This window comes from Colletotrichum navitas, assembly GCF_030913465.1.
Source record: "Colletotrichum navitas strain CBS 125086 chromosome Unknown LY79scaffold_1, whole genome shotgun sequence".
Classification (NCBI taxonomy): domain Eukaryota; kingdom Fungi; phylum Ascomycota; class Sordariomycetes; order Glomerellales; family Glomerellaceae; genus Colletotrichum; species Colletotrichum navitas.
In genome coordinates, this window is record NW_026850547.1 from 2,137,720 (window position 1) to 2,161,980 (window position 24,261).

General features: G+C 55.0%; 6 protein-coding genes across 6 annotated transcripts; 2 read left to right on the forward strand and 4 right to left on the reverse strand.

Annotated features, from left to right (window-relative positions):
- Positions 1–578: 578 nt before the first annotated feature.
- Positions 579–2,053, reverse strand: LY79DRAFT_585970 (galactosyl transferase GMA12/MNN10 family protein; the record flags this gene model as incomplete). Its single annotated transcript, XM_060560567.1, has 3 exons — positions 579–1,242; positions 1,294–1,576; positions 1,630–2,053. 3 exons carry the CDS (start codon positions 2,051–2,053, stop codon positions 579–581), a joined length of 1,371 nt encoding a protein of 456 aa, XP_060421130.1.
- Positions 2,054–5,453: 3,400 nt separating this feature from the next.
- On the forward strand, positions 5,454–9,243 carry LY79DRAFT_534233 (uncharacterized protein). Its single transcript, XM_060556412.1, has one exon. It carries the CDS (start codon positions 5,856–5,858, stop codon positions 8,949–8,951), a length of 3,096 nt encoding a protein of 1,031 aa, XP_060421131.1. The 5' UTR covers positions 5,454–5,855; the 3' UTR covers positions 8,952–9,243.
- A 225-nt stretch (positions 9,244–9,468) lies between these two features.
- On the forward strand, positions 9,469–11,064 carry LY79DRAFT_534234 (glycoprotease). The gene has a single exon (XM_060556413.1). It carries the CDS (start codon positions 9,509–9,511, stop codon positions 11,018–11,020), a length of 1,512 nt encoding a protein of 503 aa, XP_060421132.1. The 5' UTR covers positions 9,469–9,508; the 3' UTR covers positions 11,021–11,064.
- On the reverse strand, positions 11,065–12,625 carry LY79DRAFT_534235 (proteasome component PRE2). Its single transcript, XM_060556414.1, has 2 exons — positions 12,234–12,625; positions 11,065–12,151 (listed from the first exon to the last, which is right to left on the reverse strand). The coding sequence occupies exons 1-2, from the start codon at positions 12,372–12,374 to the stop codon at positions 11,432–11,434; spliced, it is 861 nt and encodes a 286-aa protein (XP_060421133.1). The 5' UTR covers positions 12,375–12,625; the 3' UTR covers positions 11,065–11,431.
- Positions 12,626–13,213: 588 nt separating this feature from the next.
- Positions 13,214–17,817, reverse strand: LY79DRAFT_664877 (C2 domain-containing protein; the record flags this gene model as incomplete). Its single annotated transcript, XM_060562979.1, has 3 exons — positions 13,214–14,539; positions 14,592–17,555; positions 17,626–17,817. The coding sequence occupies 3 exons, from the start codon at positions 17,815–17,817 to the stop codon at positions 13,214–13,216; spliced, it is 4,482 nt and encodes a 1,493-aa protein (XP_060421134.1).
- A 3,553-nt stretch (positions 17,818–21,370) lies between these two features.
- On the reverse strand, positions 21,371–22,222 carry LY79DRAFT_664878 (rare lipoprotein A; the record flags this gene model as incomplete). Its single annotated transcript, XM_060562980.1, has 1 exon — positions 21,371–22,222. One exon carries the CDS (start codon positions 22,220–22,222, stop codon positions 21,371–21,373), a length of 852 nt encoding a protein of 283 aa, XP_060421135.1.
- Between the last annotated feature and the right edge of the window lie 2,039 nt (positions 22,223–24,261).

Consider the following 24,261-nt stretch of genomic DNA (forward strand, 5'->3'; position numbering starts at 1 on the left):
GTAAGGCGGAACAAATTCGTAACGCCACTACAATGCAGGCCGACTGGTACCAGAAAGCTGGAAAGCCTGCGTTGACTCTCAAAGCCAGGGGCTTCCGGCTTCCCAAGCGGCCCTGTCCCCCCCACCCATGCCTCCTCCACACGAATCTTGCATGTGCCACGACGTGTCTAGTAGTGCAACAAAAGAAGCACGTGGCTGTAAAAGGGAGAAAAAAAAATGAATAAGCACCATGTTGTTTTTTGTACACATCGCGCCGTCGGAAACAACCTGCCCGAATACTCCTATCCCTGGATACTAAACTCCCTTCATACTGGCTGGCAATGCCGCCCCTGGTCCAAGCAACCGCCTCGCTGTACGGCTTCTACATTGTTCTTTCATAACGCTCATGATGCGTGGACGTCAGGGAGCCCCGAGCTTCTGGGCTTCGCATGCGTATCTGTGTGGTATACAAGATAGGTGCTCCTATCGAATAAGCAAGGCGTTGGAAGAGAAACACGGCCGACCAGCCGCTATTATGTGGCCGCGGATCGATGCGCAAAGGCGCACCAGGACCAAGTCTTTGCAAGTCTTTGGCCGTTTTAGAGCTTGACCTTTTGGCCGGTGAGCTTGAACCAGATGACGGCGATGAGATCCTCCTTGAAGCGCTCCCACGGGTTGCGGTTCAGGTAATAGCTGAGCTCGCGGTAGTTGTACATCTCCCCCCAGCAGTCGCGGCCCCATTCGCAGCCGGCCATGTTGACAACAAAATCTCGGTCATTTTGGTCGTAGTGAATGCGTGTGTCGTTCCCGTTCTCGGAACATGCGCCGGGCGGGAACGAATTGATCATACGCTGCGGAAGGAAGGCCGTGTGCTTGCGAATCCATGGCTGGGTCTTGTACATCTGCTCCAGGGCGTCCTGCTCTTTGTGCTCCCATTCCATGTGTTTCTGCTCATAGGCGACAGGGTCCCACCAAATATCGAGCATCCGGTCGGCCCAGTTGCCCTTCTTGACAAAGAAAGAGCCCAAGTTAAAGCCCGAACAGTCCTGGGAGAGCATGAGGTTGATGGATTCGGCCCTTCCGTCGCCGACGGGGCTCCGCGACTCCTCGTCTAGGTAAGGGTCGGTGAAGGGATGGCTGATGTTCAGAGGGTTGTATTCGTTGATGTCGCGGTAGACGTGCTTGTTCAGGTCGTTGAAGATGTGGTTCTGTAGGGGATAGGAAAGTTCCATTACGTAGGTGTTCAAGTCGAGCCACCAGACCCTGCGTCCAAAGGTCAGCTTCATGATATCAACTCATGCGTGTTCAACATACCATTCGGCCTTTGGATACTTGCGGAAGGCAGAGCGGATAAAGTCGACCTTCTCCCAGCTCTCGCGCCACTCGTGTGCGTATCGTTTCTTGGTGCTCATGTCGACAATCTCGAGATCGTACCCCCATCTGTTCGCGTATTTCTTCTTGTTCCGAACGCTGTCCCGTTCAATGGCCCATTCGCGGGCGCCCTTCCATTCCATGACACCTCCCCCAACGTTGGCCGCCAAGATAATGACATACTTTTGGCCACCACCAAAGTGTCTCCGCCAGTGGTACACTAGAGCTGTAATATTGTTAACGACAAGCCCAGAGCGTGCCGAGGGTTTCCCAACATACGAGTATTGTAGAAGATGGTCATGGCCAGGGACAACAAAAGAAGTATCAGCAAGCGCAGCTTCATCTTCCTGCCCATGCGTGCGAAGACGCTCCGTATCCTTCCCACCAGCGGCACCTTCTGCGCCGGCCATGATGCTCGGCTCAGTTTCTCTTTCTCTGTATAGTGGCTCTGATGGTTGAATCGCGGCAGGCTACTTGATATCCGGCGCATGTGTCTCGTGAAGAAGCCTTGGTTCTGCGTGGAGAAGGACGGGTATCCGTTCATGCCAGCGGTTCTCATCTTGGAGGTTTCCCAAGGCGATGTTGCGCCGTTGGATGCTGAGAAGCCTCTGCTCGGACTCGATCGGCCGCTGGTGTTGATGGTGAGGCCAGGGCTGGCCCAACCGCCACCAGGTATAGGCGACGGGCTGCGCGAGAGCGACATTGCGTTATTGGGGGTGCCTGCAGCATTCGGAGAACACGAGATGTCAGCAAGCGGGTCCCTTATTTGTGTTGTCCAACCCGTATTTGTGTTGGTGGCATGTTGGGGCGGGGGTGCGTAGGTGCGCCACGGATTCAGGCTGCAGGTCAAGAAGAGCAAAAGAGGACGGGATAGGACGTACCAGGAATCGGCGCGAGGCCAGGCTGCTGGCCGTGGACTCCCAGGAGTTGGGAAGAACCACGGTGGCCTGGACCGTCAACGGTGACTGCGAGCCCGCCAGATGTAGATGAACGGCGCCGGTGATGAGAGCGTACTGGCCTGTGATCGCTGTAGGACGAGGACGCTGCGGATTGCTGTGGTTGATCCAGGATGAAGGATTGTCGAGGGTTGTGACCAGATGGCACTTTACGAGCCGCCTGGTAACAACGCGATAGCCACGATGGACTCGCTAAAATGCAATAGTGATTAAGTTGGCCGGGGGTCGTCGACGTGTGCGGAAAAGGGGGTCTCCCCTCTCTTGCGGTCAAAGCAGAAGAACTTCTGGAGGTGTTTGTGGAATTTGGGTGAGGCTGTACAGGTGGATATGGCCAGGGGGAGGTTTTCCCGCTTGTCATGCAGAGGCCTAATGTACTACGTAGGTATGGCAGCCTCAAAGCGATTCGGTGGCTCGGTTCGTTGGTTCTCCAAATTGAGGTGCGCCGACGGTACGGGGACGGGTGCGAGCAGGAAAATAGTTATTAGGGAGGAGGACGAAGTGGAGGAGAGTCGTTTCCAGGCTGGGGTCGCTTTCCGTGGCGCGATGGCCGATTGGGGTCAAAGACGCGGGAGAAGCGACGTTCACACTGTCGGTGGCTGCAACGCAAAAGAAGCGGCCTGACCACTTGCTGCCACTGGCGCGCGCGTGATTGTGGGGAAAAAGCGGAAAAAAGATGTTGTAATATCGAGGGAGGAAGAACGAATGAACTGAATAGCCAAACCCGACTAGCTACGGGATCCCTAAGCCAAGTTTGTTAGGAAGCAAGAATGGGCGAGTAAAGTGAAGCATCTCAGCGTGCGATGGGCAACGGGTACAGGTTCAAAGGGGCCGGCCATGCGACCATTTGCTGGTGGTGTTGTCGATATTGCTCATCCCGCGTCTGCCAAACGGGAATTGGGCTGAGCCAAAGAGACAATATCTGTAAGGGAGAGAGACATTCCACCAGCAACCACCTAATCCCCCTATCAATCTCTGTCTGTCCCCTCACCAGAAAAATTAAGCCCTTACATTGTGACCAGGGGCTTCTCGCCCGCACACTATGTGGGAACAGAACTTCCCCCCGCCCGTCCAATCTTTTTCTTCTTCTTCTTTCGGATGGAGGGTGCGTGCTCCTCCTGGATGCCAAGATTGTAACGGAACCAGCGTTTGACTCGAATAGGTAGCCGACACATGGTGGCCATGCTGGTGTTGCACCATAAACTCAAGTCGAGTGTACTTCAAGACTCGCAGCCAGTACTTTTACCTTTCAGGCTCTAAACTCCCGCGCCTCAGAATCAATGTCTCTACACTATTCATATCGTCCGATTATCGCCGCGGGAACTACCGGTATGTCACACGCCGGGATCCTGTCTATGGAAAAAGCAAACGGGAAACCATTCTGGCCATTTCACCAAGGGAGTGAAAGTAACAAACAACCGACCTATCCCCCCTCGCATTTGTGAACCTGTCACAAACGCTAGGGATGACAATACCTACACCTGGCTGAGGTAGGGAGGTGATAACTGAGCCCGTTTACCCAAGACACGAAAACCACGGGCGCTCTGCCGCCCAAGTCGGCGACGAGTCAATTAGTGCGCCCCCATTGGCCACCATGGCAGGTCTCACTTGCGTCGAACTGAACTGTTAGTGGACGTGGGGTAGGTAGCAGTGTTAGGCCACTTCATTCACTACACGTGTATCCGTATTCGTCTGCACGAGGACCTTTGCGTCTTGGGATGCGAGCTACTCAGTCAGCACTGCACGTCTCTCGTGTCGAGAGGCGCTTGTAATACGAGCCTACCTACAGAGTACCTCGTGTGCCAAGGCGTTGATTGCACTTGAAGAATCGGGTGGAACTTCCGCTTACTCTTCTCGGTATTCCTCCCTCAGTCCGTATCGATTTTCAAATGAATCATGGCGTGACAACAGTAAAGTCAGCGCCGAAGAGAACAATGGTTGCCAGCGCGAGGCTTCCAAACTTCTACAGCGATCGGGAGAACGAGGTTTGTACCGCGCTTGCAACATTTGATTCACGCGGTTTGTTTCCCTTGCTCCAATAACGAGCAGTTTGCACCTCCAACTGAAGCCCCTGGACCTGTTTGTGAGGCGATTGGCTGCACAGCCACTTCGTCTCGTCCACCTGCCCAGCACCTGAGACCGGACATGTCGGGCCCATTCATGGCCAAAACAAGATTCTGGGGCTGAGGCATCGAGGGGTTTAAGTTGGCACGCAAAAACATACTATAGTAGTTTAAATCAGATGAGACGGACAGACGGAGTGGCCTGGGCTCTGTTATGTAACCATCATCAATGAGTCCCAACCGGTAAGCCGTGCAACTTTAAACAATTGACTCGGTTGCTTGTGAGTACTTGTGTATGCCGCAATGTCTCATGATACACCTTGCATGTGAAATCTCAACGATCAGCCAGGCAGGGATTCCAAACATTGATGTTGAAGAAGGCTACGTATCAGTAACTGGTTACCACGGGTGATCAACAAGGTACCTGGCTAATCTCAATGGCGCTCCAGGCCTCAACCGAAACGTGAGGGGGCAGCAGCTCGAGCGGCAGAGCGGCAATCTCCCGTGTGTGCATCCGGGAACAGGAGCTGTCTCGACCTCCACACGGCAAGGTCACGGGGGACGGAATGACACCTCACCACGTCAGACGGTCCGAGCACTGATGGAAGTGTGCTTAGGTAATGCATCTCACGCCGGCCACATCATCGCGCACAAGCCACTCAAGCATGCTCAGGTCAAGCCACTCCATAGTAGCCATTTCCCCATCATCGGCCACAGACCACAGACAACCTACCTGCCTGTCATAACGCTCTCGATGCTGTAATTCGCCCTCAAGAGATGAAGCGGCCGTCGGTCGGTGGGGATTCCAGCTTGAGGCAGAGCCGTTCCGGTTTCCAAGAACCGCGGCCAGATGAATGGCCAGCAACGCGGTCGCCTGCGCAGGCCCGAGAGATGGTCAGCGGCAAGACGGCCAATCAGAAGCTCAGGATGCCTAACTGGCGCCTACCTCATACTACCTCTGCATCGTCCAGCCAAACATCATGGGGCTTGGCCGCGACCCATGAACTAGAAGCCGCTGGCGGGTGAACGATTCCCAGTCATATAATGATGCCGGCTTCTCCAGCCGTGCTGTTGCACTCCTGCTTGTTTCGTGATTCTAAACGTCGTCGAACGGTGGGTGGACATCCGGTTTCCCTTTTCTTGCTCTTATTGTGCGCCTGTTTAAGACTTACAACCGAATATCTCGTTTGGGCGAGCTCGCTGTCAATCGTTTCGACACTCCTTTGAGCCCCTCCCTCTTTCCCTCTTTCCCTTATTTTCACATTGCTCGAGCAACCATCTTTCATTACCACAAATCGGCATCTTTTGACACGATCCTTGATAACAACAAAAATCCACTATCTTCTTCCTATAAACGTCTCATTCGTCGGATTTCATCAACTCAATTCTATTTTTCTTGCCCACTTGTTTCATCACTCAGGATCCGACTTGGACACATTCACTTGGAAATCCCATCATAACGATATAGAATTTCGACGACGACATCAATATGTCCCCAGTTGGGAACTCGGCGCCCCAGCGCCAACCCAACGAAAACCCACCTCACAACGAGAGAGATGATTGGGAAGATTGGGAGGATGAAGATGTCGTTACACCCATCATGGATGATGACCAAGAGCTTATTATGGACAAGACAGCGGCTCCCAGCCCACTGAGGTCGAACAACCCTCCTTCGACAAGGCATTCCCAACCTCGACACTCAGTCCAGAAATTGAGGCGTCTCAAATCACGCCAACGGCAAAAAGCGCAGAACGCAAAGGCTGGTATCAAGGTGGTGACGGACATGGCGACCCTACAACAGCAACAGGCTGCCCAACGAAGTCGGAACCTCGACTTGCATCAGCCAAAGTTCGTCGATGCCGCCGCTCTTAGGGCCCTCGAAGGGTCACCCAACTCTGCTTCCGTCGGCAACTGGAACTGGCTAAAGAAGAAACCCGATCAGAGCAGCAAGTCTCCTCAAAGTGTCGGGCATAGTCCGCTTGAGCAGGACCTTTCCCCAGATGACCGACCGATCGTCATCGGCATCGCGTTGCCTTCCGAAATGGCCGGCAGGGAAATCAGCCCCCAGACAGCAGTTCTCGAATCGCCTCGTGACTTGCCGCCTACATATGACAACACGTCACCAGTGCCACGCAAGCCAGATACAGTCACACCTTTGACCCCTTCGCAGCAAAGATCAGTCTGGAGCCCTGACACACCCAACACAGCCTCCTCTCCATTCCAGTCTCCCCACCGCTCATCCAGTATCTACTCTCAAGCTACTGGTCTCGGAGTCCGCGTGGCTCATGACGCTCCCCCAGTGCCTTCTGTTCCATCCACCTACAAGCAGCAAGAAAGGGTGGTCAGTGTTGTCCTGAAAGATAATGACCACGATGACGATGATGGAGGCAGCCCGTGCACGTTGTTCGAAGAAGACGGAGCGGCTTCGAACCGTCGAAGGTCGACAAAAGTCAAAGAGGGAGCAGTGAGTCCGGACAGCGCAGCTACTCAGACACGTGGCTGGTGGGATCATATAACAACGCCCTTCCTAGAGAGGAAGAGTCCCGTTGTTCCGACCAAGTCCGGATCGCAGTCTGCCAAAGCAACCGGAAATGGTGAATGGCTGAGTGAAAAGGATACAAATGCATCCGCCTCCAAAAACCAAGATCCGGTGCTCAAGACCCCCAAACCGGCACAGACCCATCCAACCGTTATTCAGAGACCAGGCCTTCCAGCATCGCCTAAACCATTTCCCGGTGGCTTTCAGGCGCCGATAGTCAGAGTTCCTACACCTAGGAGAACTCCGTCGCCGCTCATGGACAGAGGCGAGCCATCTCCCGCGTCGTCCTCTCGCTCAGCAACTCCGAGACTGCAAGTTCAGTCAGAGAAGGTTTCGCTTACCGAACCGAGCCCTGTTCTATCAGAACAGCCACCACCATACTCGCCACCGCCGCAACAGCAGAAAGGCGTCAGATATCGAGCCGTTTTCCCTGTAGGTCATCCTCTGCAAGCACTCTACCCGCCCTCGCCTGGTCCAATATCACCAGCCATCAACGGTACAATGAGTTCGCAAGGCGGCATCAACATGACCGATATTCCCTTGACGCCCACAGCTCAAGGCAATAACCCCGCTCAGGGCACCCATGGCCGTCTTCCAGAAAGGCTTGCTAGTACATTCGTGCCCCAGGAGCATTTTCTTGCAGCATCAGGAGACGGTAATCGGGTCGAGCGTAAGCGCCGACGCCACGAGAAGGAGGAAGTGGCAGCTCGTAAGCTCGGCAGCTTCTGGAAGGGCCGCTGGTGTATACCTGCAAGGGGCTGCTATGGCCGCAGTGGCCGCGAGGGCCGCAAGAGAAGGCGTGTGTGCCTGGGCGTCTGCGGTGCCAGTCTCGTCTTGAGCATTCTCATTATTGTTCTCTGCGTTATGCTCATCCCACGCAACAACGCCGCCACGCCAATTGACAGCATATTTGTCAACTTGACAAACTTCCCTCCTATGCCTACTGGAGTTCTCTCAGTGGTAGGTCCAGACAACACAGCGGCTGTGACCGGTTGTAGTAGTCCCTCGACCGTTTGGAGCTGCGCACTACCCAAGGAAGAGCACGAATCTGTGGCGCCTAACCGCCCAAACCAGCCGACCTTTATCATGCAAATTCAATGGGACAACAACACCCACAACCTGTGGGATGTACCCAACGGCGAGCCCCCTCGTCCTGGGTCTAGCACCCGTAAGCGGGAGTTGAATTTTGGCGGAATCGTCGCCAGAGCTGGAGCGTACTTTCGAAGACAGAACCCGGCGTTTGCGCCAGACCCCTCTCCCCCATCCTTTGAGGAAATGTACTTCCTCGGAAACACAACGGATGGCATCGTTTCTAACGATAAAGCCGGCGAGCCCACGCCTTTTTACCTGAGTATTCTAAAGTCCGCAAACGAAACAGTCGGACCTAATGCCATGGGAAAGCGTCAGAATTCTGGAGACTCCTCTGGTGATATCTCAATATCTCTGCCAGCTCCGGATCTCGAAGCAGACGGCACTGGAGCCCCCGCGCAACTCTTCCCTCACGTTGTACAGCAGCCAGTCCGTCTCTACGACCGCGGGCTGCAGACGGAGCATTACGGCTTCTACACCTATTTCAAGCGCACCATCTACCTCAAGTCCGTCACCACCCTCAACGGCACTGATGATGAGAGTAATGTGCCCCTCGACAAGGACGGTGGCGCCCGCCGTAGCGAGGCGAAGTTCCTAGTGACGTGGTCCCAAACGCGCTTCCTCGTGCAGATCTGGACCCGCTCCGAAAACAATACACAGCTCCTGCGCTCCAACGACGGCGAGGAACCAGGTACTATGCCGTATCCTGTCACCGTCAAAACGGACACACACGGCGGCCGGTCAGGCGAGAAGTTTGTGTGGCACTGGCCCGTAAACGACCGCCAGGGCATCGACACGGCGAACCCGAAACTACTGCCCAACGACATTGGCTTTGGTGGCAGAACGGTGAACCCGCGCAAGGACAAGGATGCATCTTTCGGTGGGTTTGATGGCGGTACCGGCGGGTGCCGGTGCGAATGGGTGAACTTTGTCGCCCGGAGGGACAGTGGAAATTGATGAGATTCAAGAAAAGATTATTAAAAAATCGATATTCAAGCCTTGAATATGAATATCAACGTGGATATGGGCATGGTTGGACATGGATACGGGATTTGGCATTAGCATTGGCACATTACATGGATGGTGTATGGGGGTTAAAGGTATTCAAAAATGCATAGTATCTGCATAGTATCGTAATGAAACAGCGTGCTTCAAGTCTACCGGTAGATACTCCATGACTTTGCATCAGTCGACGGACTATCTATGATAAGCCACGAAGTGCAGAAACTCGAATACCTCGGGCTGTCGGAGAAGAAGTCAAGGTGGTTCATGCCAACTGGCCATAAAATATTCTATCTAAGGCACACACACACACATACCACCAAACTTGCGCGTGACTGGCGTGGATTGCCCTTGAAGATGCCTCTAGGGGTGCAGGTGTAGGTGGGATGTGTAAGTCGGTGAGCCTCGGTGTGGATATGATAAAGATAAGATAAGACCACCAAACTTCTTTGAAACCATCACCGCTAAGTCCCCCAACGCTCCCTCTCCCGAGCACGTTCAGAACCTTCCAGATGCGCCCTCCCCTCTCAACCCTCGCACGATGGCGCAAACCGTCTGTACCCCACTGCCGAGCCGTCCTTCACGGTAGCCCGATGCGGGCCGTCCGCCACCTCTTCCACCGCACCCTCCTGACCCTCGCCATCGAGACCTCGTGCGACGACACCTGCGTCGCTCTCCTCTCCAAGGACCCGGGCCCCCGCGGCCGCGCGACCCTCCACTTCGACCGCAAGGTCACGAGCGACAGCACCGCCTACGGCGGCGTCTACCCGCCCGTCGCCATACGCTCCCACGACGCGCACCTCGCGCCCCTCGTCGCCGAGGCCATCGCGTCCTTGCCGCCGGTCGGAGAACACCCCGACAATGACGACCCACCTTGCGGCGGCGGCACGGTGACAGTCGCCGGCATTCCGCGCCAGAAACCCACCTTCGTGACGGTGACCCGCGGCCCCGGCATGTCCGCGAACCTCGCCTCCGGCCTCGCGACGGCAAAGGGTCTCGCGACGGCGTGGCAGGTCCCACTCCTGGCCGTGAACCACATGCAAGCCCACGCCCTCACCCCGCGTCTGGTGTCCGCCCTCGGCCGGCCTCCTTCTCCCGCTTCCTCGTCTTCATCGGGCTCGATCTCGGCCTTGACCTCGTCTCCCATCCAGCCCGAATACCCCTTCCTCACCCTCCTCGTCTCTGGCGGCCACACCCAGCTCGTCCACTCCCGTTCCCTCGCCGACCACCGCATCCTTGCGACCTCGGTGGACGTCGCCGTCGGCGACGCCCTCGACAAGGCCGCCCGCCTCATCCTGCCCCCCGAAGTGCTGGCCTCCCACGGAGACGTCATGTACGGTGCCCTCCTCGAACGCTTCGCCTTCCCGAGCTCCACTGCCGCTTCGTCCTTGCCATCTCAACAAGACTTTGACTACGAATACACCCCGCCCCTCCGCCGCGTCGACGAGATCGCCACCTACACCTCCCCCTACTCCTGGACCCTAACTCCGCCTCTCGCCGCCTCCCGCGCCCTGTCCTATTCCTTTGCCGGTCTCGGCAGCCAGATCCACAAGATTGTGGCCTCCAAGGCCGCCGCCGCCGACGGCAGTGGCAAAGCCGACCCAATCCCCCTCGAGGAACGCCGGTGCCTCGCTCGCGCCGCCATGCGTCTCCTGTTCCAACACCTCGCCAGCCGCGTCCTCCTCGTCCTCGCCTCCCAGCCGGAGCTCAGAGACGCCGTCAAGACGCTCGTCGTCAGCGGCGGCGTCGCCAGTAACCGCTTCCTCATGCACGTCCTGCGTAAGACTCTTGATGTCCGCGGGTTCGGGCACGTCGAGCTCGTGGCGCCCCCGCCGGCACTGTGTACGGATAACGCGGCCATGATCGCCTGGACGGGCATGGAGATGTACGAGGCCGGCTGGGAGAGCGAGCTCTCCGTGCATCCCGAGCGCAAGTGGTCGATTGACCAGGAGAGCGACCAAGGCGGAATTCTCGGCCTGAGCGGCTGGGTAAGAAGAGACGAGTGTAAAGTAAAAAAGTCATGATATCCCCCTCCTATACCTAATGTAACATCACCTGTGCCATAATTGTAGAGGACGACAGAAGGCGTAAAGAATGAACTTGTATCATGATCTAGTTTACAAGTTACATGACACCAGCACCCTTTCTTGAGTACCGATGCCTGAGGAGACAGCCTGGCATTGGCAGCCCGTGTTTCCTCCTGCAGCTGCCCTTCCTCCCATCATCGCCTGCCGTACCATAACCGCTCTATCCATTCCGACGCACAGGAATCAATGTCGTTCCTTGTTTCTCCTGCACCACATAGGGAAAACGGGGTAATGCCGCTGGTCCTGCTCAGCCACGCTAAGAGACCGGCTGAGTTCAATGGTTTGTATAGAATTCCATGATCTGAATGAGTTCAGCGACGATTCATCGCAGTCCCTTCCCCCCAATATCTAGTCCAAGTCGGCCGTGACGTTGGTGAACTCGCCCTTCTCCAGCTTCGTCTTCCAGAAGATAGGATTCGTATCGTTGAAGCCGTGCTTGACCCAGCCCTCCTCCTTGACGTGGTACAAGTTGATGAAACCACCAGAGTAGGCGTCACGGTGCGTCGCGGCCAGGATACTCCGGCTGCCGAGGTCGAGCGCCTCCTGGTCCGTCAGGTCGTAGCGGTACTCGGCATCCAGGACACCATAGGCGAAGGTTTGACCACTGCCAACGCAGAAAAGGTTGCCTGGCAGGCGAGTACCATCCGAGTCAACGTAGTAGAGCGCGGGGCCCTCCTCCTTGGTGACACCGGCACACATGGTGCCCATGCTGAGGCCCATGCCCTTGTACGAGTAGACAAGGTTGGCGAGGATCTTGGATGCGGCGGCGACCGAGATGCGGCGCTTGTGACGGAGCTCATGGAGGCGGCACTGCATGCCGAGCCAGGCGAGCCAGTATTGGCAGTCGGCCGCGCCGCCGGCCATGGTCCCCAGCAGCACCGAGTTGATCTCAATGACCTTCTTGACTGTTTGCGAGGCGATCCAGTTTCCAGCCGTGGCACGGGAGTCGGTGGCGACGATGATACCACCTTGGAAGCGAAAGGCGAGGGTCGTTGTGCCGTGGGCAATCTTGATGGGGCAGTCGGGATTGGATCGGTCGTCTGTTGCTGCGCGGAGCCACGAGGAGGGCTGGATTGAGGGGTTGTATCAGTATCGCTGGTTGATTGCCCCAGAGTATCGAACGGAGGGGGTGTAGAGAAGGAAAACTCACATGTGCGACGGGGGGCATGGCAAACTTCAACGACAAAGGCGGTGCACCACCCATGAGCTCAAGGTCCTCCTGCTCATCGTCTCTGAAGGCGTTGTGTTGCTCGAACACCGGGCGGCTGTACTTGGCTACAAGGCTGTCCATCTCGGCGGTCGGCGAGCAGGGTACCTAGGCGAGATTGTTTGGGTATGAAAGATCGTGAGAATCAGCGATGTGGGATTCTGATTACTCTTATGGTGGCGGTCGTGGAAAGGGCGTGTGAGGTTGTAGTTGGAATGGAAGATGGGGATCTTTGAGGTCGACTTGGGGCGTACGGCAGCTCAGGCAGCTCCATGCTCGCGTCACGGCCAGCTTCAGCAGGGAAACTGCGTACCTAGGTAGCTGACTGATGCCTTACTGCCTGATTCGGATTTGGTAAGTGCTGCTGCAGGTACGAACATAACCGCCTGGTGCTCGTGGATTACATAAGCTAGGATCTGGCTCCCTTTCAACTTCGGTCATCGAGTGTGATATCACCAGACATATTGTGTATTGTCCGTACATTTCCTCTCGAGAATACCTTCATCAAAATACAGCGCTTCACATTTCGATTCCTCTCAAATGATGTTACAGCATTGTGGCCCTCGTGTCGCAATCACCAGTAATAATTCAACTATTAGTCAAGTTTAGTATCGTGAATTGCATCCTAACTATCAGGACAACAGATTACTCTAGCCTTTGCCAGGTCTATCTGCCTACGTTTGCCACCCCACCTTACCGCCTTAGCCCTGCTGCAACTCCTTCCGACTAGCTAGGAAATTATGACAAAAATGGAAGGGGAAGAAAAGACCCATTAGTGGATAAAAAATATGCCAGCCATTGCCATCCTCCCAGGTATCTGAATGCAATGGAAAAGCTTTTGTTGTCACAAAGAAGAAAAACAGTTAGGGAAACCCGGTCCAGGTTCGAAAAGTTTGCACCGTAGCAGCGTTGGACCCCCTCAATTAGTTTGGGGTTCCTTCTCTGCTGCGGCTGTCCCTTTTGCCCATGAAGCTCCGACGAACCGGCGGCTTCGGACTGTCAGGCTCCAAGCTGGCCGACGGAGCGAAAGTGCTCTTCATGACAACCGTGCCGCCTCCGACCTTAATCTCCTTCTCGCCTCCTACCCCGGAATCGTCGACAAAGTAAAGGGCCTCGCCTAGATCATCATCACTCCTAAGGGTGTGCTCGCCCTTTGCCTCGATCTTGAATTGAGTATCGGCAGTGCATATACACTTGAAGGATTCGTTGTAACGGAAGAAGCCAGTTGCGTCTTTGTGGTGCTTCGTCTTGCCAATTACCTTTTGCTTGGGCGCCAGCTGATTGATGGTAATGTACAGATCAGTTGACGGAGGAAACCCCGTAGCAGACACAACGGTGAAAGTGGCGGTTCCAGCGCCCGGTGACCCCGGGGTCACGCTATGGATGGAGGCGGCGCCGTTGCTTTTTGTGCGAGTGTGTCCCAAGGTTGAGCCATTGGAGGTCCCTGGACGTGTGTCGGGAGATTCACTACTGTCGGAAACAGAGAAACCGGTTGCTCGCTTGAGGCCAAGGCCGGGGGTAGGGGCAGGGGGACTGCTGCCATTCTCGACAATGGTCGGAATCTCAGTGAAACTTGATGATGATGCATCGTTCAAGTCGTCATCCTTTTTCGAGAATAGACCACGCTTGAGGAATGAGGCGCCCCTGCCCACACCGTGGCCAACTGTGCTTCCAACTTTGATAGGTGCGCCCGCAATGCCGGTGACAATTCTTCCTGGCGCCGCGAAAGTGCCGGAAAACGTTGACGTGCCTTGCCGAGTTCGGGTAACGTAAGTCGGCCGGAAGAGCATCCTCAATCTCACCGAGCCCGACTTGCCATCCAAAAGCAGATGGCTCTCGCTGGGCCTGAAGGGATCCAGCTGCTCGAGATTGATATCGGCGGCTCCCAGGAAGTCGGGCTTGTCCGCAAAGTCGTAATCCCAGACGGTGACCTTGAACTTGGCAGCGGTTCTTGAAGGTACGGGGACTTCAAAGAACTCGTTCCAGGCAGGATGCAAAGTCTTCTTCTGGACCTTGGTCTTGTACACGTCTTCGCCATTGAGTTCGAACTTGCAGTACGGGTCGCTCTTGCCGTTCGAGTCTGCCGAAGGAAGGTCCTGGGCGTCCAAGACATCGACACGGAGAGTTCCCATGTTGTTGATACTCTCGCTCGGGTCCAACTGCATCTTGACGGGAATGTACTTGAGGCTGACTTTGACACTTGCTGGCCGGTTGTCCTTGCCCTTCAGCTTGAGCGTAGTGGGGTTGTTCTAGTACGAATCAGTATATCATCATGCACAAGTCTCAAGGTATAATGCTCACCAGACACTGCTTTAGCGTGTCCAGAGTGTTCCCCTGCAGCTTCGCCATAGTGTGGTCTCTGTCCTTCTCATTTCCTTCAACCTTGTCGCCCTTCTCACGGACCTTGAGCGTCAGGCGAGAAAAGTCCAGTTCTCGGATGAAGCAGTCGCCGATTTCCTCGAATGTGTGCTTCTTGTGCTTGGCTGTCGATGAGGTGTACGAGGGAAAGGCCATGTCGTCAACCCAGATCTCTAAATGCGTATTGCCCTCTGGCATCTCTGCTTCCATGAGCTTGAAAATCAGGAGACCTGACTCGTACTTCAGAAGCTCTTGAGGGGAAAGACGAATCTTCGGCGGGCCACTCTCGTCCTTGGATTTCTTTGGGAATGAAGGGGAGACGGGGGTGACTGGGGTCTTGGGCGGGCTGATTTCCAGTTCGGCTCCGTCCTTTTTCGGCTCGATGGCGCTGCTGAACTTGCCGGCCTCTGAAGATCTAGGGGCATCCTCGATCGCCTTGACCTTATCGGCCGCTGCTGCCTGCTCCTGCTCTTCCTCTTCCTCAGGATCGGCAACGTTGAGGCAGGGAAAGAACGAAACTGTGTAGGTCAGGACACCCTTTGCAATGCCCTTGCCGTGAAGCTGCAGGCCACCTTGGAAAATTTTCTTCGTGTCATGGACGTTGTACTCGCCGTTTTCGGCCTGTGAAATGTAGTCGCCAGCGAAAACTTCGACCAGACCGAGACTGCGATCCTTGCCCATCTTCTCCGCGTCCATGACCTCAAGTGACAGTCTTTCTCTCGCAGAATGAACTGGGACATAGAGGACCTCGTCAAAGTCTGGGTCCAGAGTATTCTTGTGAGTGACTGTGCGCGCTTTCTCGATGCCCGAGAGAAGCACTCTTACATAAGGGTCAGATTTGCCCAGGGTCTCAAAGTTGCGAAGGTCGCGTGCATTCTTGAAGTGGAAACGCATGACACCAATAGGAGTGGTGTAGCCGCCAGTACCAGCCACGACACCGGAGAGAGCGACCGGCTTCCACTGGGCCATCATCTTGACACGACCTGTTGCGACACCGGCCAACTGAAACCATTCCTGGCTCTTCCCCATGCAGTCAAGCAAGTCCTCGAGCTTGATCTGGTACTTCCCAATGACCTGGTCACCGGCGAGATCGCGCTCATCCTTGATCGTGACTCCGAGCTTGGCGTTCTTCTTGTCGGTAATGAGCATCTCCTTGGATCCATTGTCCCAGATGGGATTGTTGGTTCGCTTGAGCTTCTTTGTATGGTGGACGTCCCGGCCATTGAGATGGAGCGTCGCATAGGGGTTGAGAAGCCCCACGAGACTCTTGGTACCATCGAGATCCTTGGCCTGTTCCACGGTAAATCTAAGGATACCCGTGTTGGATTCTGGGGGCGGCTCCAAGGTGCCGTCGTCCAATTTCTTGGGTTCCATAACTGGGAAGAACCTGATATCGCACGATAGCTGGCCGCGGGCCTTGCCGTCAGCAATGACCTCCAAGACTTCGTTTTCATGGACGGCCAGTTCCTCAATCTGGTCCAAGGAGAATGACGCCACACCCAGCTCCTTGTGCTTCCTGAAGTCGTTGTAGTCGAAAACTTGGATATCGAGGGAGTCGTTGAAGGAAGTGATGATGATGTAGTGAGTTTCGTTCCAGCGCGGGTTTCCAGTGTCTTTGACATGCTTTGTACGGGCAAGCTGCTGGCGGCGGTTCAGAGTCAAAGCTGCGTAAGGGTCCGGAGCGCCAGAGAAGTTGTCGGGGTTCTTGAGTCCCTGGGCGCCATGGAGTGTAACAGCGATGACGCCGATAGCCTGGTCAACCGGGGTGCCGGCAAGCATCTTGGCAACTTCGATGGGGAACACGTTGGGTGAGTACATCATGGGAGCCAAGTTGCCGTGGATCTGCTCGAGGATGAAGGTCTCAAGACCGGGAATGAAGTTGATATCGAAACCGAACGTCTCGCCTCCCAGGGGCTTGCAGACGTAGTCAATCGTGGGCTTTTCTAGAAAACACATTTCCACCTTTTCGATGTGAGGGAAGGGGATTTGCAGCTTAATCTTGAGTTGCATGATGCCAGAGAAAGCCATATCTTCAACGATGACATCGAGTCCCTTGCTGATCATGGCCTTGCCGACTCTGATTTCCAAAACGACCTTGGGGCTGATCTTGTTCTTGATCTGTTTGTATGTCATGTCGGCCGTGTCGTTAGGGGTGAAGCTGAACTTCCAATCCATGATGACAGTATCGTCACCGGCTTTCGGATACGTTTTGACATGCTCCATGCGCGGTGGCTTGGAACCCAGTGTGAATGTCTTCAGCTTCAGGCTGTCCAAGAAGGCGGGCGTGGCCGAGCTCAACACCTGGTCAACCGAGTTGACGATGGTCTGGGCCAGAACAGGCTGGTAAATGGGCCAGAACTTGAGCATGAACGAGTTGATCCATTCGAGGGATTCAGTTTCTGTCTCCAACTTCTTCAGGGAAAGCTCCCGGTTGATGTCGTCGCGGAAGTTGCGTCGGACTCGCCGAATGGAAGTCCGGTAGTAGGTCGAGCAGACTGCCATGAGGATGAAGATCCAGCCGAGGCCACCACCCAAGACGGCCACGAGCCAGGACGAAATACAGGCGAAGCCAATGATTGCCGCATTGTGGTACCAGTCTCCGTAGAATTTGTCAGGGAGGTTGCTCTCGAGCCAGGTGGAGTGGTCCAGCAGACTAGCCCCCTCGTGAACGTCGTCGGAGGGCCAGCCGAACTGAGGAGACCATCCAGTTCTCGTATAAGGTTCTTCCTCGGTGCCCACGGGGTCCTCGCCGGCCTTGATGGGCTTTCCGTCCTTGTCTTTGGCAGGCTCAATGACACCTGCCTTGGTTGGGGAGGGGAGGTCGGCTACGGGCGCGCTCGAATCAGCGACGTCGGTTACGATGGAGACACCCTTGGATCGCTGGGAGTGGAAGCCTGGTGGGACAGCCTATAGGGAGGAGAGGGGTCAGTCAAGGTCGATTGGAGGCAAAGCAAAAAAGCAGGGTTGGATAACTCACGGCAGCAGCTTGGCGGCGCTTCTCCTCAGGGCTGGCGTCGGGATCAAAGGTGAAGGCAGTAATGCCGGCTTTTTTGGACTCCTCGACGATTTTCCTCTGGGCGTCATCGGCAGTCACATTGCTTTCGGGATCCTGGGCAGCCTCGACGACGCCCTGGACCTTGAGCTCGTTCTTCTCGAGGGCGGAAGCCATGTTCTTGAGCTCTAGCGCTGCTCAAAGCAGCTCGGTATCGGGGTTCGAGGTCAGTTAGGGACGGCGCTCAAGTCGCAATTCTCGTGTCAACGTATAAAGGGACCGCAGAGCGGATCAGGAGAGGTAACGTGGACCGGTGGGCTGGATAAGTTGGGGTCCAAGGGGGGGCAGGAGAGAGCAAGTGACGGAATGGGGAGAGGGAAGGGAAGGGACGCTCTCGGGGAGGTCTCGGGCTAAAAAGAGACGATAGCTATCCGCACAGATCGGCGCAGGGGAACAAGGAGGAAGTGAATGGGGGAGAGCGAATGGAGAGTGGCCGGGCTGTGGCTGGTCGGCCGGTAGTTGGAGGAAACTAGTGATGAGAAGTTGAGTGGAGGAAGGTAAAACGCATTGAAGTAAAAAGGACAAAGGCTGGAAGCCACGAAGCTAAAGCTGGCACTGGCGGGAGAAGAAGGTAAGGCGGTGGTGAGGTGGCATAGAGGGAAGGAGAAAGGTGAAGGTTGGATTGGAATTTGGCCCAGATACGTCAGGTTCGCTAGCGGCACACTACGTCGGCGTGGACATGGACCGGGGGGGGTGGGGTGGTTTGGTGAGCACGGCCGAGCAAGGAGGAACGAGGAAGGAGGAGACAGCGGGAGGTGGTGCAGTCTGGATTGTACAAGTACACCAGGTACACTACATAAGACAGCCTTTTCGCTTGTACCAATGCAAGAAGCAATGTTTGCTTGCAAGTGCAGGTGCGAGCGACTGAACAAGATTACGATGCAGCTTCAAAGAGCACACGAGAGCAGCGCAGAACAGATCAGAGCAAAGTAGAGACCTAGACGAAGTGGACCAGGGGCCGAGCAGCTTGGACCAAGCGAAGCTTGGATTTGGCCCTAAGCTAAGCCATGCTCAGAGTCCCAGACTCGAAAAAGGGTGGGCAGGGAAAGGGACACTTGACGGATGCACGTGTACAGTTCTACCAGTTGTACGAATACAGTCGGGCCAAAAAAGGGGTTCTCGGATGGATAACTTTGGGCAGTACGGCATCTCGCTAGTTTCGGTGCCATTTCCCTGGCGGAGAAGGAACGGTACGGGTAAAGTGCGAGTACCGGTAAAGAAACAAATAAAACAAAAAAATAAAGCATGAAGGCCGTGGTCTTTCTTGGCTGCGGATATCGACGTAATGCTCGCAATTACCTCAGCGGGTTCAGCTTGGGGAGACACTGGAACGGGCTCTGAGTGGCTACTGAGGTCGGGCGGGGCAGCCGCCTGCAGCACTAATGAGCCGTTCCCCCCCTCTTCCCCCCTGGTCGAGCCAGATCAGTGGGATTGGCTGATGGAGCTTCAAAACAGGGGTTATCAGCTTGCTTGGGACTTGGAAAGTTGGGTGGCCTCCCGGAAAGGTTGCAATGGAAGCACTTCTGAAAGCGGGGCGGGAAACGTTAAGGCTTGGGGGCAGAGCCGAACTTCCAGCTTGGTCAGGATCACCGGTAGGTAGGTAGGTAGGTAGCTAGCTACCTAGGCATGTATACGTAGCTCCATTTCAGCCCGGCCAACCACTTCTCAGCCATTATGTCTCTCACACATTCACACACTCGCATTCTTGCTCTGCCTCTCTCTACAACTGGCAACGGCTCACACAAAACCCCGGGTGTCGTGTCGAGGTGTGACAGGAACACGTTGGTGTCGTCTTGCACACCTTTCCCTCTTGCACACACGAAACCGTCCATTTGCTCAAGATCGGCGGCAACAAGCAGGGCATGCACATACCCAGCGTGAGCTGTGCATGCCGCGTATCAGCCGTACTTCATCGTCCGCAGTTTGCCGTCTCATCATCGTTCTGAACACCGCCATGGCATCGAGTCAGCAAGGCCGAGCTCGACCAAACCTTATCTGGCATACGAACGAACAATGCGAACGAGCAAGAAGTTTTCATCGTCCTCAGGGCCAGTCCATGCCATGAGTATTGTATTGTATCCCAGTTGCTTCGCCATGACAATTCAAAACGTGCAGCGTGCATGCATGCCATATTCAGCTTGATTCTGGGACCATTCCAGGCTGTTGCAGACGCGTCACGTCACCAGCACAAAGACTCAATGGCCTGCTAGGTACTCCCAAGTTCCATGGCAGCCCCTCTCCTCTTCCACCCACAACCACTTTCTCAATTGCGCTGCAGCTGGACAGGGCCGAGGCCTTGGCACGGCGAAGGACCCCTCAAGCCCGGACCTGGACAAACCGGCCAACAAAGCCAAACGGGTGCCGAACCACACGCAGCCTTCCCGATAGCCGATCCTTGCTGCTAATCCCATCTTCGATCGACACATCGAGAACCGATGGCTAGCGGGTACGACTAACAGGCTGGCAGGTTACTCAACTGTCTCATTCCAGTCATGTACCAGCAGCAGTGCGGTGATGCATACAGGCGAATGCTACCCATGACGCTCACTAAGGACTGCAACTTGATGTTGATACCATTTGGCTGTGCAACGTGTCGCACAGCCACGGACGTTCGCCATGACAACGCAGTACTAATTGTACCTGAACGCGGCATACCTACTCTGCACCACATAGGTAGTATGCAGTGATCGAAGCCTCACCATTGCGCAGCAAGGCCCAAACCGCATCTCAGCAAGCCTCAACAGACTGACTTTCTTCCAGTTCAGTCGTTGCCACCAATCGGCGTTCGAGCGGCCTACACTGAATAAGACATTCACCGTTGACATCTCGGCAGGCACTAGCCCATGAACGTTGTATTTGGACAACGCCAATATACGAGAATACAAGTTTCGTTGAGCAGTCGTCAACACTACACTGCCAGAACACCACAGGCTGACAATGAAGCTCTACGGATACTTGACCGGCCATGTCAGCGGGGCTGGTCATTGACACTGATCGTTCCTCGGCCACCCCACTGCACGTACCGTGCCTGGCGATCTCCGCCGTCAAATCGAAACTGTCTGCATCGCTGGGCCACGACTAATGTGTTGTCGTGAGCCACCGGGCACCGAATGCCTGACGTAATTACCTACCTTGCTTCATCTTGTTCACCTACGTAGTATATGCACCAGCACGGCCACATTATCATTGGCCAATGCGCATTTCGACTGTCGTCGCGGACCAAGTTCAAGATTTGGAGGAAGAAAAGATAACTCTGGGCATCGGGGTAATCCGATACACACTATGCTGCTCGGACCAAAATGTGTTCTGCGAGCTTGCGCAGAACCAATCCTAGGAGCGTTCCTTGGGTCAACATAGAGCCCCCGTTTTACTCAGAACCCTAGATCATGATATCGCCTATACCCTCAATTCGCTCGCCTTAGACGTCTCGGAAGAGTAAATGGAAGAGACAAGAGCCATCAACCAAGCGAGGCAGGCGATTGTTTGGTTTGCCTGGCACACAGAACCTTATTCCTCCACGGCATGCACAGTACGCGATCCCAATTAGAGCCGGCGCGCGGACAATGTCTTTGCAAGACACCAGACAGTGGCCAAGGCACAACAACCGTTCCAAGATACGCCAGATCCATACCTTGGAAGCCTTAGCTTTTGAGACCCCTGCGTCCTTGGCTTAGAAGTTGGACGCTGCGTTGTGCTCCGAGTCGGATTTGACACTGACATTCCTGACGATGACAGTCTTTCCGGACTCGGCCGTCACCCGAACGTCGACGGAGTCGGTACCGAAGCCGCTCGGGTTCTCGAAGAAGTTATACGGCTGGCGGGTCGTCTTCTCCCAGGTGCTTCCGCCGTCCGTGCTAACCTCCAGCGCCGACACAGGCTCGTTATGGTTCAGCACTTGCATGGAGAACCAGTAAGCCGAAGTGCCCGACTTGTTGTGCAGCTTGATGGGCGATGTGATGCCGCAGTTGACGAATATATACGAGGTCGAGATGATGCCGTCGGAAAGAGACCCAAGCTGTGCGAAGGCGTCTTGAAAGAGGTCGAGGTGGCTCTCGATGCATTCAGGACACTCGTCGACAATCATGGCGACCAGGCTGTTGCCCTTGGGGCCGGTGACCTTGACGCAAGCACCGCAGTGCGCAGCCGAGTTCCAGACCTGGCCGGAGAAGGCGGTGCCGTACAGGCCGGAGGGAATCTGGTACGTCGAGAAGGAGCACTTTCCGCCGGCGGTGTTGCCGCCGTAAAAGGTCGACCTTCCTGACGTGCCCCCATCATCGCTATTTGCCGATGTGGGCGATGAGACTGCATTCTGCGTCACAAGGACCGGCGACGTCGCCGGAGTCTCGGCGGAGGCAACGGGGGCCACCTGTCTGACCGGCATCGGTTGCACGGGGGCGGAGATCGGACCGGCGGCTAGGGTGTTAACGGTCGTGAAGCGCTGCTTTGCCCGACCCACCTTATGGGGCTTGGCGAGAGCCATGTGGGCGGCCGCGGCGGCCAACAAGAGAATATGGTACTTCATTGTGCCGAAGACGATTGGTGTGGTGGGTAGTATATACGGTGAGTTCCTGGCAGAAGAGGAGCAACTGATAGACGCAGAGCCGAAAGGAGACGTGCCAAGTCCCTTGGATGATGGCAATGTATAAGCCGAGAATAGCAGAAGGTGAAAAATTGACGGGCCACAGAGGGGCAATAACAGTTCCAGGCCAGCGCGGATGAAAAGGGGGAAGCTTGGGGAGTCCAAAGGGCAACGGTACATGAGGGTCTCTTTAAGAGAAAGGAGAGCAGGACAAGCTTGTCGATTACACTCCATACCGCAGGCCGAAAGAAGCAAGTAGCGCGCCACCACGAAAAGTAACGCGTGCAAGATTCGACCGTTCCGCAGTATGACTCTGCGTTCATAGGCCCGTCTTCGTCCTCGTCCTTGAGGCCAGACCAGTCCAGCCAGCCGTTGCATGCAAGCCGTTGCATGCGAGCAGTAAGGCAAAAATGGGTGCAAATCTGCCATGTAGTCATCCTTCCAGCCCCGCAGCGTCGTTAGCAAGCAAGCATGTCTATTGCCCGTGGCGAGAGCGTGGCTCCATCCTCATCTAAATTCGACGGGGGTTCAGAACTAGCATTAAGCAGGGGGTGTGTAAGAGAGGTAGGAAACATTCTCCTTACGGCCTTTAGGCTACTACTACAAACCACAAACGTTGAAACGGCACAAGTGAGTGAAGAGGGACAAGACCAAGAACCCCGCTCCTCTTCGAATATTGGAAGATGCTACTCGTAGTAACCGTGATATCGGCCTAGGGCTGAAGCGTTGCTTTCATTAATGCTCAACAGCATGCACCCCCTATCCCTTTTCCAAACCCCTTCCCTCTCTGCGAGTCGGCCTTGATAGTAATCCGATGAAATCGGAGTATAGCAAGAGGGGAAAGCAGGCAGATCCTCTGAAGCTATGCAGACGTTGTGCTGAGGTCTGCTAGCTCTTTTGGCTTGGTTCATCTAATCATGTGGTACAGAAATAATCACGACTTTGAGACTCGTCTGTGCCTGCTGTGGTGTGTATGCACATATCCGTACACACATGAAATACAGACATCATTCACCCCTGAGGGAAATTAGGACGCGAGCTAAACTACACGCACAAAATGCTTCCATAAATTTTCATCAGTTCGTACGGTAAGACTCCGGGGCGTCGAGACGCAGTTAGTGTGTATATGTTTGTGATGAGAAAGTTCAAAGGACAGGGGTTGGGATGTAGTGTAATAGCTCATCATTTCAATTGCGGATTGGTTGGTGGGGGGATCAACAATTGACAAGAGGCGCACGCACCTGCCTGCCCATCTGTCTGTCTCTCTGCCTGAACCCAATGATGGAAATACAGTCTCGCCCCTTGCATATGGTCTGGCATCAATCCTACATGTCACTAAACCCGGGCTAGAACATCTTTCAGGGGGTCTCTCTCTCTTTTGTTGATCCTCTTCTAAACCTCGTCCAGCATGTTGGAGGTTAGCGCAGTACTTGTAGTTCCAGATTGATTGGCAAACCCCAGGCACTACGCTAACCTCAAACATGCTGGAGGAGATTCATATATCTCTTTCCTTGCTGACATTCTCCCGGCAAGGTCGGCCCAGCCGGCACGGGCATGGAGGTCCACAGTCCGCATGGGATGTGGATCCGAACCGGTGGTGGTGGTGGTGTGGGGGGGGGGGGGGGGGGTCCCGCGATCGGCCCACCTAGACAAGCGTGGCCCTCCCGAGCCAGCGGTGGCGGCAGTGGTGGCGGTAATGTGGAATGGCTCACAGGGTCGCTGGCGCATTCTTGATTCTTGGTGCGATAGAATCGGGCGATAGATCCGGTGGCCATGACTCGGTGCAGTAAGCTGGAAACGTGTTCTAGAAAGAGAGGACGAAAGAGAACAAGAAATATTCAATTTTTATAAAAAAAAAAAAAAATTGAAAAGAAGTAGAAGAAGAAGAAGAATAATAATAATAATAATGACAAAACCACTCAACACGGTGATTGTTTCTCTAATCCTCTCGAAAACACCCAACATCGCTCTCAAGATGAAAC

Coding starts and splice junctions, on each gene's coding strand:
- LY79DRAFT_534233 (XM_060556412.1), top strand. CDS start 5,856: ATGTCCCCAGTTGGGAACTCGGCGCCCCAGCGCCAACCCAACGAAAAC.
- LY79DRAFT_534234 (XM_060556413.1), top strand. CDS start 9,509: ATGCGCCCTCCCCTCTCAACCCTCGCACGATGGCGCAAACCGTCTGTA.
- LY79DRAFT_534235 (XM_060556414.1), bottom strand. CDS start 12,374: ATGGACAGCCTTGTAGCCAAGTACAGCCGCCCGGTGTTCGAGCAACAC. Junction 12,152..12,233: donor CCATGCCCCCCGTCGCACAT/GTGAGTTTTCCT, acceptor CCCTCAATCCAG/CCCTCCTCGTGGCTCCGCGC.